This window comes from Protopterus annectens, chromosome 14.part0, assembly GCF_019279795.1.
Source record: "Protopterus annectens isolate FY-2018-M chromosome 14.part0, PAN1.0, whole genome shotgun sequence".
Lineage (NCBI taxonomy): Eukaryota > Metazoa > Chordata > Ceratodontiformes > Protopteridae > Protopterus > Protopterus annectens.
In genome coordinates, this window is record NC_056748.1 from 672,579,387 (window position 1) to 672,601,256 (window position 21,870).

General features: G+C 37.3%; 1 protein-coding gene across 1 annotated transcript in view; it reads left to right on the forward strand.

The window, feature by feature from the left end:
* Positions 1 to 21,870, forward strand: part of PRKG1 (protein kinase cGMP-dependent 1) — a 3,380,995-nt gene that overhangs the window by 2,391,252 nt on the left and 967,873 nt on the right. Inside the window, exon 5 of the mRNA XM_044056419.1 lies at positions 8,271 to 8,334. Coding sequence (XP_043912354.1) covers positions 8,271 to 8,334 — 64 coding nt within the window. The remainder of the gene's footprint in view (positions 1 to 8,270; positions 8,335 to 21,870) is intronic.

The window sequence follows — 21,870 nt, forward strand, 5'->3', positions numbered from 1 at the left end:
ATAGTTTGACTGGGTATGTAGATATGGAGCAAAGAATTTATGGAGGGACATATTTCTGAGTTATAGATGACTTTGTGGGCCATAGTTAGTTGTTGGTACCTTAGCTGCTGGGGTAGTGTGAGCCAGTTAAGGGAGGTAAGAGTAGCACAGTGATGTTTGTGGAATGGTAATACTGTTGCAAATTTGGCAATTTTATTGTAACAAGATTCCAGCTTATTTGTTAGTGTAGTTTGGTGACTGGTTAGTGTAGGTACACCGTATAGTAAAGAAGGTAATAGGTAAGTGGTGGTCAGTGTTCTTTTTGCGTCTGAGTCCATAAAATTTTTTGTCAATATAGTATTCCTAACTTTTGGTGTGTCTTTCTGGTGGTATTATGAGTATGCAGGTCAAAGGTTAGTTTATTGTCCATTGTTATCCCTAGAAGTTTATCATGTGGGACCACTTAAATTTCTGTTTTATTAACGGAATGTATTTTAAAGTTGGTGGAGTATGATTTTGGTGTAAAGAGAAGTAGTTTGGTTTTGTTTGGGTTTAGTAAGAGTTGTGCATTATTGAGCCATGCTTGAATGGATGAGAAGACTGTTTGGGTTATATGTGTAAGGTGTGTTAAATTCTTTGATGAGGAAATGATAGTTGAGTCAGCTGTGCATTGGATAATAGTACCTTGGCAAGAAGAGGTATGGAAGTTATTTATGAAAATGTTGAAAAGAAGGGGACCAAGGATGGAGCCATGTGGGACCCCTGTTTTATTAGGCAAATATTGTGAGAGGGAGCCTTGCCATTGTATACACTATTGTTTTTGAGATAGGTAGCTAGAGAAGCATTATAGAGAAGCATAAATGCTATAAAACTTCAATTAAATAATTTGATTTCTAATAAAGAAAAATAGCCATAGTGCAGAATGTAATTGATTAAGGCACAAGGCTTTTTTATTTTTTAAACAGACTTGATTTTGCCTTTTCAAGAACAGTTTGCTGTACTTATTTTTAATATTTTTGAGACAGATTTATTATGTTTCATTAGATACAAATTAAACATAGCTGTTACATCTTTGGAAACAGGTAAAACTTGCTTGGCAAGGTGGCATAACTCTCAAGTGTACTTCATTTGGAGTCTTAAAAAGTTCATTTTCCTCAAAGTTCTTCATTGAAACAATCTGTTATATATTCATTGTTGGGAATTTTTTAACTGACATCCATGGTAAATATAAATTAATCATATGAATTTATCAAGACATCTCTTTTGTGTGTAAAACCAACATATTTTAACCATCTTATGACCTTCCTAGTTGAAGTTGTTAGTAAGCAATTACTATGTGTTCCACATTTGGACCATTTGTTCCACATTATGAGAACTAGTGTTCCTCATTTTAGAGATTAAAGATTGAGTGCTATACCATGCAGCATTGTAGACCATGCCCCCAGTAGTGATCGGTGCTGGACCACTGGCACTAACCCTGAAAGTGGACATATTATGAAGAACACCCCCCTCTGAACAATGGAAATCACTGTATGTTTTTCCAAGTGTTAACACATTATCCAAGAAGCATTCAGATGCCTGTAAAGTAATATTTATGAGTAAAGAGAAGTTTTAACCACCTATCTGTTGGGTGATACTGGAAAGGATCTTTCCACCACTATATTCTTTTTAGAAAATGTGGTACTTCAACAGGGACATATTTTTATTTTTTTATTTTACATTTGTTGACCGGGATAGTCCGACTGGATGCATGTCCATTTTCAGCCGAGGCCCGGGGAGAAAAGCTCAAAGGGTAAGCAAATACAGCATTACATAATACCAGCATTACATATTACAAACAGACTATTTACAGAGATTACATAAGTAAGCAAGTTAAACAAGTTCCACAGGTTACAGTTAATCCTGAGCACAAATCAGGATTAAATTAAATTACACAGTAAACTGGTTAACAGATTTTTACATATTCTAGAAAGAGTTAGCCAGGCTAGATACATTGACATAGCCAGTTAAGTGACAAATGTTGTCTGAGTATAGTTTTAAATTGACCTAAGGTGGAAAGTAAGGTAATATCAGCTGGAAGAGAGTTTCAGGATCTACTTACAGAGTTTGCAAAGAGAGAATCACCGGCTATGTTATTAATTTTGCTAGTCTGAATTAGTAATTTGTTAGAGGATTGAAGTGGTCTAGGATTGTTATAGGGGTTGATAATATTTTTAAGTGCAGGAGTATTGTCCGGATTATAGAGGATTTTATAGGCCGTAATCAGTTGGTTATACTGGATTAGGCTGGGTAGTTCAAGCCACCCAAGCTGATTTAGATTGATGCAATGATGCGTCCTAAAAGGCAGCCCAGTGGCAAACCTGGCAATGTGGTTGTAGCAAATTGAGAGTTTGTTAAGGACAGTCTTGTTTAAATTTGAGAGTAGAGGTAATGCATACAGAAGGGTTGAAAGAAGGTGAGAGCGAGCTATAGCAATTTTAGCTGGAGGGGTTAGGAAGGCTTTTATTCTGTAAAGTGACCCTAGTTTTTTATTGATGGTTTTGATAGTTTGGTTAACATGTAGGTCAAATTTTAGATTATTGTCTATGATGACACCTAATAGTTTTGTAGATGTGTCAGGGGAGATTATTGTGCCATCATTTGATTTTATGGTAAAGGTGAAAGCGGTAGACCTACGTGTTGGTGAAAATAACAGCATTTTAGTTTTTTGGGGGGATTTAGGATCAGACGATGTTCAGAAAGCCAGTTTTCTATTGTATTAAAGGTGGTCTGTGTAGCTGACCATAACTCTACTGGAGATGTGGCTGAGCAAATCAGAGTAGAGTCATCAGCATATTGGATACCGCTGACTTTTGGGATGACAGTATAAAGGTTGTTAATGAAGATGGAGAACAGCAAGGGCCCTAGTATAGAGCCTTGTGGTACTCCAAGGGTGTTAGGTAGAAGGTTAGAGAGTTTGTTCTGCCAGAGGACAGCCTGCTGTCGACCATTCAGGTGGGATTGAAACCATTGGAGGGCTCCAGTATCTAGACAGAATGTTTGCAGGGTGTGGATTAAAAGTTGGTGATCAACCATATCGAATGCCTTGAAAAGATCCAAAAAGAGGGCTGAGGATATATAATTATTGTTGCGATTATGGTTTATGGTGTTAGTAAAGGCTAGGAGGGCTGAAGTAGTGCTGTGATGAGGACGGAAGCCATGCTGAATGTGTGCCATAAGGCGATTTTGGATTAGGTGGTGCATGAGTTGTCTGTGAATACATTTTTCCATAATCTTTGCAAGTGGAGAGAGTATAGCTATTGGCCTATAATTGGAGAATTCAGTAGAGCTGCCTCTTTTGTGAAGTGGGATTACATAGGATATTTTCCAGATGGTGGGAATTTTAGCTTCTGCTATGGTTCGATTGATTAGTATTGAGACGGGGTAAGCAATAGCATCAGCTGATTTTTGTAGGTACTCGGCAGGGAGCTGATTAGCAGAAAGTGTAGTGGGTTTTAAATTTTTGATCAAGGTATGGATAAGTGAAGTGGCGACTCGTTGGAAGCTGAACGTGAGTAAGTTTCTAGGGGTGCTACTTTCAGGCCACGGATATCGATTTTCTTGTAAAGCTACCTGTACCACCCAGCATTTAGTATACTTAGCAACCTGCAAGCTCTGCTCAGCTTTTTATGTCAGTAAAGCCAACCAAATGTTTAAACTTAGGATTCAAAGACACCTTCGTGACATACGGGCTATGGATAATCACAATGCCTTGGCTACACATATCCTACAGTTTCCCATACATTCTTTCTGCTTCAAAGTAGTAGAAAATATTTATTTAGGGAGAAAGCAAGGTGATGTCACAAATAAAACTGAAAGAAAAGAGATAAAATGGATTGTTAATTTACGGGCTGACCACCACCAGGTCTAAATACGATACTTTGACTCAGACTCATACTGAAAGCAAGAGACCAATGACTGGATAAAAGAGAGGTGTGTCTTCCTCTCAGTATTTAGATTGGATATGAGTCATAAAATGAAAGTGGGAAGCACAATTAATGGATTCTGATAGGTTGAAGCTTTTTATTAATAATGTACTATGTCCCGGCTTTTTACGATCTGATGAAGAATTGTCGAAAGCGCTTGTCGTTGTAAAGGGACTTTGAGATTCATTTTAACAGCATTTTATTTTGACAGCATTTTACTAGTTTTTTGTTCAATAAAATAGTTTTAAACAGCCATGGTGGTGGAAACAGATTCATCTCTGTTCCTTATTGTTTGTGTTTGCCTGCTATCCACCTTCATGAGTGAAAGGTATATATTTTTTAGACTAATGGGGTTTTTTCAGAGTTTTTTTTTTTCTTTCAACAGTTAGCAATTTTAGAAAGGCATTCATGCTGGGATTAGTTGTACATTTAATTGTGGCTGTCTTAGCTGTTCTTTCAAAGCAGAATGCATGATACTTAATTCAAAGTACAATACGAAACTACATACTCACTGGAATATTGTGAAAGCCAACAAAGTCTTTGAGGGGTACATATAAAAACCTAAGACCCATATATATATATATGTGGGTCCCCATCTAAAACCCAAAAGCTCACTTACCCAACTTTCAAAAGATCAAGACAAAAAAAAAAAAAAAAAAAAAAACCCCAGAAGACCGACTGCTTGGAACACTGACATTAAACTACAGGTAAGTAACTTCTTGGCCAGCATGTTGACCTTTTGCCCCTTACCAGCACAGTAGTGTGATCTCAGCGTTAGTATATTTAGTTGGGGTATCGTCAGGTTAAGTGGCTCAAAGTTACGTAGTAGGCAGTTGGAGATTGAAAACATCAAACCTTGTATCCTTGACATCAGGCAGTAGCTCATTAAAACTTTTGAGCCTTAATCCCTTGCACTAACTGTCAGACCTTCCTTAACTTCTTCATTTTCTGATAAAGCACTGAGGATAACATTTAGTTTGTAGAGTTAGTAGAGCTTCATAGTTGTTTGGAAAATGACTTAGAGTTGTGTGATGCTTAGGGCTTTGAGCTAACAAACTGTTTACGATAGTCAGAAGAACAGGGTTTGAATCCTGCCACCTCCACTGCCTATTGTGTGCCTTTTGAGCAGGTTACTCAGACAGTATTCCTGTGTCATCCCTGAAAAGGGACTCTTTAGTAATGAGTTTACCTGGCTAGCAAATACATAAATGAAAACAGTATTTCTTCACTTTACTTGTCCATTTAGCTCAACGAACCCTTTTCTGTTTCTTTTGTCACTTTTTAAGGTCCCCTATGTAGCAGCTTTTCACATTCTGAAGATGGAGCTGACAGGCTGTCTCTTTTTTAATGGAATTATATTTTTGATCCATCCAGATCAGATTTTATTGCAGTAATGTATTTCTAGCTTTGTTACCTGACACCCTTTATCATAGTTTCACAACAGCTTTCTAAGAGTCAGTTTTTAAAAAAGTTTAAATGAAGATAAATTAAAAAATAGTCTGCTACGCTCTAGGAACTTAGGGGTTGAGATATGCTGGCTTTCTTTACATCTGGACTATTTTAGTAATTTTGGAGTATGGCATTCCGAGATGAGCTGGTTTGGTAATCTTGGAGTATGGCATTCCGAGATGAGCTGGTTTGGTAATCTTGGAGTATGGCATTCCGAGATGAGCTGGTTTGGTAATCTTGGAGTATGGCATTCCGAGATGAGCTGGTTTGGTAATCTTGGAGTATGGCATTCCGAGATGAGCTGGTTTGGTAATCTTGGAGTATGGCATTCCGGGATGAGCTGGTTTGGTAATCTTGGAGTATGGCATTCAGAGATGAGCCATGTGTAAGTGGGCTTGATTAGATTTTAATATCCTTTTTGTCTCAGTTTCCTGCCATGAAGCTGCATTCCTTAACTAATTAGGTTGTTTTTCTCTCAGTGGAGTGAGAACCATTTGGTACACTCGCCCCCACCACTATCCCCACACTGGATAGGAGCTGGCACAGGAAAGTTATCATCCAGGCTGCTGTTGGTGTGCTTTTACTAAGCCCTAAATCTTGATTTGCACAATGAATGAAGGGTGCAGCTCATGTTGCTGGCCTACATATTGATTCAATACTGTGCAAACAAAGCTCTGGCTATATCATATACGTCTTGGCTGACACATCTCTGTCATGGCCTGACTGCTGTTTACATATGCCTTGTACTTGCATACACCTGGTTTACACTGCATTTTAGATTAATGTCAACAAAGTGGCAGTCACAGCCAACTCCAATTCCCAAGTATGGGTTACTTTGAAATTTCCACTCATTTCTATCCTCCCCACCAAACTTCTCTACCAACTAAGCTGCTACTCAAACTCAGGTCATTTGGGTCACAGTAAAGCATTCTTCCTGTATGTGATAGAGACAAAGTTTGAGAGGATTTGGCATTTGCCAAGAAAATGCTTATAGCAGACGAATGATATTTCATTTATTTTCTTCCTTTCACTTACAGTAGTAAAAAAAGTCAACACAAGCTTAAAACAGATGATTTATAATGTCATAGGAACTGTTGAGTTGACATGAGACCTTGTCATCTTATTACTGTCATCACTGGAAATGCTTTGCCATTTTCTGGAAGCAGCAGTGCATTTCCTTCAGCTTGTAGGCTGACCAATGCTGAGCGATGCTTTCTTATGCCATTTGACTTTACTTTAGCCATACCCATAACGTCTAGTGACATGTAAATATAAACACTGTGACTTTACCAAATCAAATTGTCTGGTTGCCTAAACACTTGGCTGTTAGGCACATTTGTTATTTAATTTAGTTATGCTTTTTTGAGCAGGTTAGTCCCACTATGCCAGTGAACTCGTTTCAGTGAAGACCTGAAATGGAATAAATATTGTCAAAAGGAAATTTAGTCAGGGCACTCAGAAACTTTCTCTACTCTTCTCAATAAGTGCCATTGTATCTTTTACATTCAAATGAGCTGCCACTAACTCAGTAATATGGGGCATGGTTTAATGTCTCATGCAACGGGTGGCGCACTCATGAGTGTAGTGCTCTCCACATGTTGCACTACAGGGTCAGTAATGGGAAATGAGTCCAAGTAACCTGGACTAGGAATAGAACCCACAACCTTCTGATCTTGCACCACCAAAGGTAAATGCTACCTGCTGAGCCACTTTCACTGATGTGATTAAAATTCTTTAATTTTTTTAGACCTTAAACAGTTATACCAACAATGACATATGCTGTCCTAGTTTGTCTTCCTTTGAGCCTGTATTAAACTTATAATGTTTTACTGAACTCAGTAAAATATATGCTATGTCTTCCTTAGTAGCAGTTTAACAGTGCTGAAGCAGTTTGGAGTTAAGAGAAGGGAGGGAGCAGCAAACCAGTTCCGTAAAATGTTCATTCAGATAAAATGAAAAGTGGTAATGAAAAAAAAATAAAGATAAATAAAACATTTCCATCAGCAGCAGCAGTTGCAGCTGATTCTGGGTGCCATTTAACTGATGCGCAGCACTGACAATATAAAATATAGATATAAATCTTACAAGTGATACATATGTTTACATGTGTGTATGTGTGATGTGAAAGAGACAGAGAAAACAAGACTGTGTGTGTGAAAGAGACACCTTGTTGATTTGTCCATTTATGGAAATGAGGTTACAATACTCCTAATGGGTGTCTCCTGCCTTATCAAAGCTCTGAGATGGGTGCACACGTGGGGTCTGCAAGGAATGTAAAGTTTTGATTCTCCATTCTGTATACTGTGATGAAATGTGAATTGATGCACATATTTCATTGAAATGAAAATCTAGAAATATTATGACTGACATACTTAGACTGAACACTTTTTGTATATTTCTGTCTATAGGTGATGTTCGGTGTTATTGAGGTTATAAAGACAAATTCTGTTAAGATGGACATAACTGTGGTCAATTCAGATACATTGCTGCTTCCTGCCATGTCTTTTGTTACTCTAAATCAATTTATACGATATTCTTATGTTCTGCATTTAACATGATGTAATTTATTCAAAGGCAGGTCATTATTTCTACAAATATTCTAGTTTTGCAGTGTTCTTTACTAATTTAACGAAAGTATTTCAAACTATCTTAACCCTTAAGTGCTTTGAAACTGCCCTTTAAACAAATTATCTCTGTTAAGCAGAATTTTACTGGTCAGTAAGAGTGAAAATCTGTTTTTATCTCTCTGTCTCTTTTCAACTGTTGGCATAACGCATACCAAGTAGGCTTACATGCTTGATACAAGGAAACAGAATACTATAAAATTAATCAGTAATGACACATTTTCACACTCCATTTTCTCTTTATGTATTACAGTGTTCCTACATTCCAAATCCTTCCTGAGGAGATAATTAGCAAGCTTGCTGATGTCCTTGAGGAGGTAAGATGTTATTTTTTTTTATAGATTATAGATAATTTTACAGAAATACAGAAAAAAGTCTGTTTTTTTCCCTGATGAAGATTAACTCTGCAAAGTGATGTTATTGAAAGGCCTGGTTTGTTAGTATCCTGTTGGATGTTTAGGCTAAGAATTAAAATAGAAAAACAGACTAGTTCTACGAAAAGCAAGAACAGACTATCTAGGTTTGTCTGCTGCTGAAGTGAAATTCCTAGAGTGTTGCTGTTGGTCAGTGTGTTCTATTGAGCTTCCATTTGCAGTTTTGCAGGGGTTTTAAAGTGTGATTTAGCATGTTCCTGTGCTTAGTTCAATGTCATCGCCAATTGCCCTTAGACCAGTGATGGCGAACCTATGACATATGTGTCAAAGGTGACACACATCACTACATTTTGGGTGATGCACCAGCGATTACCAACACCCAATTTACCAAAGACACTACTTTTGCATTCATTGCTCATATGAAGTGCACTGAATTATTTTGTCAGGAGCTTTTGGCATGGCTTACAGTGAGGTTTGCCATCACTGTTATAGACTCAGGTGTCTTGGCCTACATCTGTAATCTTGTCACCTCCTTCTTCCAGACCTGTTTTAGTCAATGTCATTGGGGACCTGCATCTACCAGTAGCTGTGAGGGGAGCTGCAGTGTGCTCCTGGTGCACTTGGTTACTGTCTAGTCCTCTAAGAAGCTTGTAACTGCTCTGTGCGACTCATAAGCTCACACTTACTATCTTAACCAGCAGGCACTCATTGTTTGTACAAAGCAGGACAACCCGTGAGAACTACCTAAAACTAATCTACTTAACTTTTTAGTTATTTTAATAACTTAGAGTGTGCTTTCCTCATTAAGTCGAGTAGAACAAAAGACAGTCAAACCACCAGGCTGTGTAACAACTTTTAATAAAATAGTAAAACAAAGTAGCAGTAAAATGATGTATCAGTAAATAAGATTAGCGCTTTTGGGTATGTACTCTTCTTCAGATAAAAATCTACATTACATCACAGTATTTAAATGAAGTGGAGACCAATCAAAATTCAATAATGTACCCTCCTCCATTTTAAAGCTGGCTTCAAGGGAATTAACCCATTCAAGCCTGGGGCTCTATGCGCTTATAATTCTATAATCCACTTAGTCTCATTAAATTCAGTGTAATTAACTGTCCCCACCTCTAATGCTATTTTTCATGATCTGCAACACTGAAAACTTAAAACTATGTCCAGGGTTTTCATTAATATGTTGAAACAAACCATTATACGACTGTTCTAACCTAATATCTGATAAGTTTTTCAATATTCTTTGTTTAAACATACAGTTTGTTTTTCCTACATAGAAGGAAATGCATGATTGACACTTTGCTACATATACAACGTTACATACTGGTTCATGTAATAAATCATCGTGACAGGATGTGTAAAGGAATCTATTATTAAGATGTAAGAGCAGGCCTTACAGCCCTTCCACTTATATGTACCTTTCTTATAAGTATAAATCTGTTGTGTCCTGTTGTGTCCTGTTGTTTTGTTTTATTATTTTATTAAAAGTTGTTATACAGCCTGGTGGTTTGACGGTCTTTTGTTCTACTTCATTTTATGTATTTTTGATGGTCAGCCTTTAATGTGGGACTTCATTTCATTTTGTTTGCTGATTTCCTCATTAAGTCACCTCATTTACCTACATAGTTATTCTGGTTAGTTTTTGTATCTCTACATAGAGTACCCACTTATTTATGTCCCTTCATAACTTAACGCTTATAATGAACTATAATTTATTCTGATTTTCATAATTTAATTCCCCATATCACTGCACAAAAATGGAAGGCTGACCCACATGTTGCTGTTTTGTTGCTAACTCATCATCTGATATCCTCAGGCCTTGTAGTAACTGCCTTATGCTCACAGATAATGAGCGCTTACTTAGCACAAATAATTCTGTCTGTGAGAAGTGAAAATAATTTTTTTTGGTCCCTTTACTTCATCCTGATAGCGTCTGGGCTATAACTGCTCCAATTCATCCCATGTCCAGTACCAATTTTTTGCCAGAGAAGGTGTGGATTTTAAGGCTTCCTGGTGGGTGTATGCTGTCATTCAATCAATCGAGGGGTTTCATATGACCTCTACCTCTTGACTCCTGTAGTTGCATCCAATGAACAAGAGTGTGGTGGGGACATTGTGGTGTATAACCCTGGTGTCACAGCAGCTTAGCCATGTTTACTGTCCACCTCTTTTGGCTCTGCATCATATCACACAATGTCTTTGGTCTCCACAAAGGATTGTCCCAAGAGATGCAAATGTCACTGCCCTCACCTACATGATTGCAATGCCCATCCGTCACTCCCAATTTGTCAGTTGCCCGAGCTGCTAATCGAACTCAGGTCACCCTGGTCATTGCTAATGCTTTATCCTTGTAAACCACCAGAGTGACAGAGATACAAATATTTAACTAATATGGAGGCTTCCTCTGACAAAAGAAAAACATGGGCTGTGAGCAATGCAGCCTTCCACCACAATCAAAGAAGACTGAAAGTAAAATATCTTATGCTGAGGGTGTTAAAAAATCTTTATCAAACCATCCAAGATCTAGGAAGACTAAGTCTCGGAATAAATCCAGCATCTATTCTTTGTGGATACCTATAGCAAAGAGTTACCAGAGTCAACTCAATTCAAATCTCTTCCCCTAAACTATTGTAGTAATAAAACTTTTTCATATCGGTTTAGTCTAATATTAGTCTCCCAGAGTCATTACTCACTACGCTAGACAAAGATAGGGTACTGGTGAGTCATCTTTCAAGTGTCAAGATCTCTGACAACACAACAGCTTTTCAAGACCCTTTCACCTGACAATTATAATTACGGTATGGTGGTTGTTCATGTGGGAGTGAATGACTTAGGATGCAAAATCATGAGGGATATACATAGACATACTAGAACTCTCCATGCATGTGACAAATGCAGGCAAAATAATGTCCCTCAGTGAAATCCCTACTTCTCCAAGAATGATGCCTAACGACAAAGAAAGGTTTGGTTCTTTGAACTGGGTACCCCAAATGACCAGTTAAAGCAACTAAACCTTCATTACCAGAAAATAAAACATGTTGACATATTGATGTAAAAGATTTATATCCCAACATATACCTCTCCTCTGAAACAAATGTCCACAGCACATTAATCAAACTGGTACCCTTACCACCTTCAAGCTGATCTTAGATAATTGAGTGGACAGCATCACATTCTCCCCAATCTGTCTTTTCTCATCCTCCTTGAGGCTGGAGGCAGCTTATGAATATGGGATTTATAGTTAGGCTTGTAATGGCTTAGAGACTAATTACCTAGTGCTAATATACCTGTGAAAAGAACATTGACTTCCACAACTGGTTAAACTGATGGTGTCATTCCAGGAAGAATCAAGTATGTGTCAACATGGAACAAGTTGTTTGATGGCCCAACTTGCTTTGCAGAAAATGACCTGTACCTCTTCATCCAAGGCTTCCATATACTGGCTTAAACCCTCTGTTTGCCCCAAATATATCTTTTAAGGCAGAGTTTAGCTAATACATATTACAAAAGAACAAACATACCTTAAGCCCAAACTGGATAACATCAAAGTGTCACCGCTCAATGCCAGAAGTCTTAACAACAAATCACTTGATTTAGAGGCTCTTCTGCATTTATTACACATCAATATTTGTAGTTGCCGATGCACTAGTTTAAATTTAAAGAAAGTTGTCCCTCCATACCTGGGTTTTGTGCCTTCAGGTTCATTGGAAATCGTATTGCCATATCCATATTTGTTAAGTATCGCATCACCTTTAGACAGGTTTCCAGAGACTCACAAATGGAATTCTTAGAACTCTGAATCATCTTAAACAGTACGTATTGTCAACATATTGCCTATTATAGGACACCCTCTATTGTCTCTGATAATCATGTAAAATTCTTAAATGTACTCAGTAAACTGCCTATAAAGAAGAATTCCTATATATCGAAAGATTAACTACCCCTCAATAAACTGGAGCACCTATACCTTCATTGTAGGATATTTACAGAGGTTTTTTTTTAATAAACAAAAACTCCCTGAATCAGATAGTTAGCAAACCCAGTACAGGACATAATATTCTTATTGTTGTTTCTACACAGATACTGTTTTTTTTGTACTGTTTCCATGGCATCTTTTTCTATGTTAAGTTTGACAATAAAGTAGTGACTTTTGTCATAAAAATCTCCAAAGCCCTTCATGTAATATCTTGTAATTCAAGGATTTCAGACATATCAATATAATCAAATTCTGTGACAAGATTTCAGAATTCATTCATGACACAGGAGGTAGATTCACAAAGGAGTCCTAGGTCCAGTTAGATAAATGTATAGAACAAGCAGTCCCAGCTGGAATAAATATGATGAGAAATTCAAAACAATCCTATTTACTGGTCCTCCAACATCAAAAACATTTACAATAAATGAAAAAAAAAACTCTTTAAATTATACACCAAATCCAATAACCCCAATGTCAAGGATAGTATCAAAAATGTTACTAAAACCTTGAAAAATTGTAGTAGGCCTATTAAAGTAGACCGTGAACATAGATATCCGAAACTTAGGATGGTTATAAATCCATCTTCAGTTGTGTAAGAAAACTGGAATAACACCCAATATTGAACTAAACTTATTCAAAATAGTGCCTCCTGTTTGGGCCCAAAATACATTACCAATATACTACCTAGCAAATTCTGTGATAATTTTATTCTAGAGACATTTGTCCAGTGTTCACATATGCCTGGAACCTTTAAACCCCGTGTTATAGTAAAAGAACATGTACTGAAAATTCTTTCTATGACCACCTCTTCCTTGAGGCCTTCCAATGTACTTGGTCATTTAATAAACTGTACTGAGCATGTCCTGGTTGAGATACTCCTCAAAATATTTATCATAGATTTAGCTGCAGGTTTTGTTCTTGATGATTTTTATGCCATAGTGGTAATGTCTGTCCACAAGAAAGGCTGTATCACTGACCTCAGGAATTATAGCCCCAAAAGCCTGACAAGTCTCATATGCAAAAGCATAGAATATGTTATAACTGACCTTATAAACAATGATATCAAAAATCTATTTAGAGTTGACCAGCAAAAGTTTAGCTTTGTGAAGGAAAAATCCTGTCTAATGAATTTGGTTAAGATCTTCTAGAGGATTTCACAGGATTTTGACATTCGTCTTAAGATTCACAGGGCATATATTCACCTGGCCAAGGCATTTTATAGGTTCATAGTTTCATAAGCGTATACTAGGCTAACAACCACTAGGACCTTTTTAAGCCTAGCCATGCATCCCAAATCTTTGACAAGTTCTGGTATCCTTGATAAGTGTAAGCATGGGCCTAGGAGATGAACCATTTACAAGCTAGAGCCTGGCAGATGAACTATTTACAGGCTGCCTCTGTCCATTACAGACATAGGTACCAAACTAGGGATGGATTTCTTGTTCACCATCCAGTTATCCAAACTGTACTTGAACTGGGTTAGGGAAGAATTCAGATTTACATGAATGGGGAGCCAGTTCCAGAGAAGGGGTAGTCTCTGGGATAAATACACATACTTGTCTCTCCAGCAGGTCAAATTTATATCACTGACAATTTAAGACTTCAGAATAAGTAATTCCTCTGCTTTTTGTTTTGCACATATGTAGGAAGTCCGTCATGGAGAGGTCTGACAATACCTTGTATGCCAGGCATAGATCTCCCTTCAACAGCCTGACAGAATGCAGGGATAGGGCTTTGAGGCAGTCTGCATACGATATGTTATTTATGCTCTGCATACTTTTAGTGAGGAAACCTTGTCTACATTCCAACTGTTGGATGTACCTTGTTAGGTACATATCAAAGGGGACATTGTAGTCAAGAATAGGACTGATGAATTCTGAATAATGTCGAACAATGACCTCCTTGGATCTAGATGCCATACCTTTATTTATAAGTTGCAAACCGTAGAATGATTTCATCACTACTGTTCACATGTCATGATCAAAGGCTAGATTACTATTTGTGTTCCCAAGTCCTTCACTACTGGGTCGACTCTTAAGGGTATGCTGTCAATACAATAGTTAGCAGGGATAGATAACTTCCCAAAGGATACTATTTTGCATTTCTTGGCATTTAGTTTTGGACCATTGCTCTGACACAAGCTATTGGTCTGTCAGCCCTTCCTGGAGAACATTAGTGTCAGTGGAGGATTCTATGACTGCTCCTAATTTGCAATCATCTGCAAATTTGGACAAACAGAGGCCTTTGACATTGATCTTGACTTCAGAGAAGTAAATGCAAAAAAGAGTTGCCCTAGGACCGATATCTGAGAGACTCTGCTTGCCACTGTCTTCTTTGCAGAGATGGACTCCCTAATTCTATTTTCTTGGGTCCTGTTTGTGAGCCAGGTGGCATTCCACTGGGTGATATAAAGGTTTATACCTTAAACTCTTGAGTTCATCAACAATGCCTAAGTAAGATATTCTATCAAATGCCTTGGCTAGACCAAGGTAGGCTGTGTGAATCATTTTGCCCTCATGCATTGCTTTGGAGATCATCTCAAAGACGTCCACCAGGTTGAGATGGCAATGACCTGCCCTTGACAAAACCAAATTGGGTTGGGTCTAGTATGTGGATGGTTACTATGTCATTAATGAACATTTCAATGGCTTTGCATATGAAACTAGTGAGACTGTATTTTATAAGGCTTGTAGATGGCCCACCTCTGTGCAGAGAGATGGCTGTTGCTGTGCTCCATTAGTGAGGCACACAGCTTGTTTGGAGGCTACAGTTATAAAGCAATTCTAGAGGTCATGTTTCATGCTATTTAGAAGGCAACCTGGGATATTGTCTGACCCACTGATGCAGTGTCCTTGGCCATAGATAGAGCAATGAGGACCCATTCTCTAGTGAAGAGCTATTTTTTATGGTATTTTCTGAGAGGAAGTTGAGGGGGAGAGAGAGAGGTAAAGTTAGTGGTGAATTTGTCTGCCAATAGGTTTGCTATATCTTTTGGCTCAGTATAGGTGGCCCCATTAACAATGAACTCAGCACACAATTGTGTATTGCCTCTGAGGTTGCAGACATAGCTAAAGAATGCCCTGTGGTTGTCCTTGTCCTGTGGGGCAAAATTTACTTCTAACTTTCGTAGACTTTACTTGTCCTCTGAGTTGCTTATATAGTTTCATGAGAGTGTTTTTATCCTGATGGGTGCTACACTTTATAATTGTTGCATGCTTTTATTGATCCTATTATACAGTCATTGATGTTGTGATTTGCCCAAGGTGCCTTGTTTTTTGAGTGAGTTCTGTACTACTACCTGGTGGATAAAACTGTCTCTAGGTAGCTATTAACATGCTGTATAGAGTTTCTATGGACACTTCCACATAATTTCACTGTTTTCAGGGTTTATGGGGATTGAAATTTTGGCAGGTTATCATTTAATCGTTGGAAATTAGCCTTAAGAGTAGCTCATGAACATTCCAGGGATAACTGGGGATCTGGGTATTATTTTTAATTCAAAGAAGACTGTACTGTGGTCCAGTCTCACCAGGGAAGACATTAAACTAAGTGGTATGCATCACTTTCCCACATTAATAAGGACCATATCCATCTCTGTCTCTGCCCCTGGTCAGCATATTGACAATCTTGTCCAGGGAGTTTGTGTATAAAAAAAATCAAGGAATCTCTGGATCTCTGTGCCTGCAAGTTTGCTGTTGTATATGATTCCCAGTTCATACTGGTGTAATTAAAGTCCTCCAAGAATATGGTATTGGGTTGGATGGTGAGTATTTCCAAGAAGCTAAAATACATGCTATTGGTTTCTGGGGTTATAGAGAGGGGCCTATAGCTTACAGGGAAGTGGTATGGGATTTGGCGTATGATGATTTGAACATGGAGAAGCTCAGGCGCATCATCCTGCTTGACCAGCCATAAGGTATATTTATTTTTTATGTAAATTGAGACACCTCAACCTTTAGTCCCTGTCTTTGTAGTAGCTGGTCTAAATGTATGGACGGCATGATAGCCTTGCATTGCTAGTGTACTGTCCACTACTTTAAACCATGTCTCAGTGACTGCTCAGATGTCGGCATTCTCTAGAACAAGAAGAGCTTGACTCTTGTCTAGACTCCTAGCAGTAACACCTTTAGATTTGCTTGGTTTTGATTTGCTATATCAGAAATACTTTCCGTTTGGTATTGCCTAAAAAAGACACTATGGGGAAGGACAATGTTTTAGCTAATATTTGAAAGCCTACAGGGCAGAGGTGCAGACCATCAAAGCTGTATGATCTGTTTAACATCTCCTCCCATGCTGATAAATATTGCACCCCTTTAAAATGACACCAGAAACTAAGCCAATTATTAAAGTCGGTCATCTTCTGTACATATTACAGCATCATCCTTGGAGAAGGTAAAATGATGCTCATATCAGCCTGGGACACATATTCCAAAGAGCTCCATAATGTCTCTCTTCATATAGTCTAGGGAGGTAGATCTCAGGTCATTTACAACCACATAGATAGACTATGACGGAATCATACTGCTACTTTTAATCCAGTCATCTGAGTGCATGCATAATACAATAGATCATGGCCCCTGATAAGCAACTGACCATGACTTTCTATTTACTTAGCCTCGTGAGAAGGACATCAGTGTGTCTCTAAATGGGCTTTCCAGTGAACAGAATTTTGATTTGTGTGGTGGGGCTTGCCTTATGTGCTTAGAAGTAGAGGATCCATGAGATGTGGTTGTATGTGCTGATGTGGACGTTGTTTTGAAAGAGTGCATTTCAGGCTGTTGAGGGTATTGGTTACATTTAAAGTGCCTCAGCATATGTGGGTCTATTTATCTGCTTTGAGCTGTGTGTAATAGGTACAGTGCATTTACTACTGACAACCTGATAGATATTAGGAGTTCTTTTATATTACAGCTTTGCCTTCAGTGACATTGTGTAAATACATCTCTAACATGCCTTATCAGTTGTTTGAGAATTATCTGGCTGTCAGTAAACCTGCCAACATCTTGTATATAAATCTGTTCTGTTTTGGCACTGTAGGTGAGCTAAAGACTTAAATAAAATATTTACATGGTAAAATGTTTAGCAAAAATAGCCAAAAGACAGAACCCACACAGTACTGGTGTCTCATTGGAAAGTATGAAAGTAGCCAGCAGTGTCCGCCAGGATTCAGTCCAGGGACCTCTCTTTTTTAGCATTTACTTTATGGTCTCTAAATTGGAAACCAACACCTCTAGCTAACTATGTTTGCAGATGACTACCCACTGTAAGTTATTGTCGAATTCCCCCCAATTTTTTACCCCATGACCAGGAATTTACACACACATACAAATAAATACCTAGTGTACTAAAAATGGGCTTAAATAAACTACATAAAAGTATAATATTGTTACATTTGCTTGACAGCCCCTCCCCTTGGCATTCTGCGTAGGTGATACTCCACTTCAAAATGGAAATGTTGTAAGGGATTTTGGACAGTGGATTAATAATTCTCTCTCTCTTTTGAGATCATCATGTGACAACAATAGAAAACCCTTCCACTTAGTGCAGCTAATTTCCCAGGGAATATCATTCAGATCTAAAGAGGTCGTAATGTGTTATCCTCAGCATTGACTAGATCAGTTATAAAGTATAATATCCCCTTCAGGATATAACTCACTAGGCATATCAACTAGAAAGACCCCAAAAGTTATTAATTAGGAAGATCATGGGCATAAAGAACCTGCAATAACAAGGGTGACTTGGAGCCTTGTGCCTTTATTCATTATTCCATAGACTCATGAGAAAATATCTATGGCTTGACTTATGTGTTGTTACAGACCAGTTGTCCGGGATCCCTTGTATCTCCATAAGTCTTAAAAATTCCACAAGTACCAGTGATCTAAATTTTCACCAGCAGATGAATAAAATGTGATGGAGACAGAGATTAATTTTGTAGCACCTCCCCCATCTCTGGACTAGACTACCCCTGCAGTTAAACAGTATGATACACTGTTGTCCTTCAAACAGTACCTAGATGATTGGATGGCCACCAAAACAATCATTCCTGTCTTGATTGTGCTAGCACTCCTAGAGAAAGGGGATATGGACTAAGAATGTTCAATGGCAAGATTTATATGGCCACCATACTCCGTTCCCTTGGTATTACAATGAATCCTATAAAAATATTTCTCACTAGCAAATACAGATAGTGAAGTTCTGCCATGTTCTGTTCTTTTCCAATGTTTTTACACCTATCTCATGGGGAATGCTTTTGAATGTGTTGTGTCTGAATGCTGGTAAACCTAGAAAGTTTCTGATTTTATTTAAGTCATTGCATGTATGATTGCCCTTGAATGCTGTTAAGTCTGATGTGATATGGTGTTGGCAAAAAAGAGTATAATTTTCCTGTTAAATCCTAATCTCCTAGTAGTTTGAAGTCAGAATTTGCTTAGATTTCATTCATGTTCCATAAGTAAAACAATTTGTGAAATATTATACTGTTGAAATTAAAATTAGCTGCTTTAAATATTAAACATTTTCTGTTGACATTTGGTTTACACAGTCAGTAACAGTACAGTGTGACAGTGTGAGGCAACATCTTATTTCTTGCTGCATTCTGGGATGTTATCAGTAACGATAAACCTGCTGTCATTAATTTTATGTTCACAGACCACATTTAGTGTCTAAATACAGATGGGTTTTGCATGATGTCGCTCAATGCTTGGCAAGTCTGCTTTTCTCTTACAACATTTTAATAAAATTGCCTCTGTGCTTGTAATGCCTGGGAAAGTAAGTAATTGGTGGAATGTGTGGGCTGCAGAAATATTTATGTTTAGACGTAAATGCATCTGCGGAGGAGAGAGCAGTAAATATTTTGATGGTGACTGTATCTTGATTCCTTGTTTTCTCCTTCTCAGATAATACTGCAATAAATGAGGAAGACATTGTTTCTTGTTATGTTACCATGTGAAATGTTGCCTCCTTAAGTACATAGGCAGGTGGATGGATGGGTGGGTAGATAAACAGATAGGTAGACAGATAAACAGCCATAAAAAGGCAAATTAATAAAATGCATTTCCTAGCTTGGTCACCAATGGTTGTTTTTTTCACTGTGGAAAGAAACAGTGGTACAAGTTATATAATTCCTGGCTGAGTTGAGCAGCTCTGACAGCCTGAGTGTATGAGATTTTCATAGTTAATAGCACCATATATATGCAGGTCCTGCTTTGTCATCATTAATCAAAAGTTAAAGAAACAGAAAACACTGAATCTAGCAGCCTGAAACGTGAAACTCTGAGGAAAAACATTTCAAAATAGTTATAAAATAGTAAGTTAAATTAAATTTAAAGTTAAAAATAACATGTAGAATTGAAGACCTGCTGCACCCCTTAAATTGAGATCAGAGCCCACACCACATTTTCTTTAAGTTTCAAATCAAGCAAGCTTTTTTTTGGTCTTTAGGGCAGTAAAGGCTCAGTGAGAATGTTAAATTAACAAAGCTGAGAAATAAAGCTCTTCACATGGGAGTGCATTGCTATTCTCTTGTTAACATTTGTGAGTCTGATGCAGTTACAAAGGCTATACAAAAGAAATGCATCGGGTAAAGGGACCAGATCTGTACTGCATTCGGCTTGTAAATAAGCATCTTGGAAATCATTATCTTCGAACTATTACATACCTCATGTACTCTGCATAGATCTTCAGGGCATTGTTAGGAATTGGATTCTTTACTAGCTTAGTAATCTCAGGATGTGTTGGCGGTTTAGCATATGTCTCTGAGGTGGCTTTCATTTATCTTTTATAACAGTAAATGTGCACATCCATATCCAAATGTTAGTGCTCGTCATGTTTTATGTATAACATGATTATATTTTAAGCTCCATAATTTATGGGATCTGGTGTGGATATACCGTTACCGTCTGCTTCCCCAATTCCACAATGTTCAGTCTACAAACTGAAAATTGTCTGAAATTCAAATTAGAAACTATTTATTTCATGCAGTTTTGATGATACAAAACATCCCAGCACTTTATCCCCACTTGAAGTCTAAACTTTTGGAGTAGACATTGCATATCCAAAGTAATACTGTGTGTGTATGTTTTATTTATTTATTTACCATATGTTAACCGAGAAAGTACGACTTAGAATGAAGCCAATTTTCAGTGGAGGACCAGGGAGAAATGCTGCAGACATAGCCGGCCTTAGGCATAGGCCAACTAGGCGGTCACCTAGGACGCTGCTCTAGTAGGGGCACTTTTCCAGCATTTTTTTGTTGTAAGTAGAGCAAGATGGGAGCACTGGATAGTGTAGTGGGGGGCGCCATGGAGCCCTTTTACCTAGGACACCAGTTGACCTAAGGCCGCTCCTGGCTCCAGATGCATATATTTGTAACATTGAAGGAAACTAGAGCACCCGGAGGAAACCAACACGAACTCAGGGAGGACATGCAGACTCCTCACAGAAGGCACTCCAGCCAAGAATTGAACCAGAGAACCTCTTGCTGTGAGGTGACAACCCTACTTCTACATCAGTGTGCCATCTGTGATAGATAGATAGATAGATAGATAGATAGATAGATAGATAGATAGATATGTGTGTTTGTCGTAAAAAAAAAATATATATATATATATATATATATATATATATATATATATATATATATATATATATAGATATATATATATATATATATATATATATATATATATATATATATATATATATATATATATATATATATATATATATATATATAGAGAGAGAGAGAGAGAGAGAGCTCTCTACATATATATGTACTACATATATGTAGCTATGCCAAAAACAAATGGCAACTTCGGTAAGACCAATAAGCGTACAAAGTCACTTAATCTGCCAAGCGGAACGCATTTATTGACGAAAAATACAACAGAATATAGAATATAATATATAGGATGTTAAGCGCTTTCACTCGTAAAATAGGGCTTCTTCAGAACATCCTTCACAAGTGCAATTTGTTATTTAAATACTAAAATTGGCGCCAAAAATTATGCTTCATACCTCCTTCCTTAAAGAAATACCACAACATTGCATACACATTGCTAATAATTGTACATATAACAACCTGATAATATATAGTAATAAAAGACTATATCAATAACTTATCTAAAAATAAATGGATGTGTGTTGAAATAATAATATAGATGAAATACAGTATACATATGCTAAAAAATCCAATGACTTAATATAAACCATAACAATCAATTCTAAAATGCATTCAAACCTATTGTTTTTATATGTTATTGTTTTTAAAAATAACTTGGGAACAAAATTCTTGAAAAATACTTAAAAAATACTTGAAAAATGATAATTAATTAATTGTTTGACATTTCAATATTAATATATAAATATATGAATAAATATATGATGAAAATATGTAATAAAAATAAATAAATATATAAATATATAAATGGATGTATATATTTGAAAACCAATAAAACAATTTCAATTATCTAATGTCCCATTCGAGGATGGGT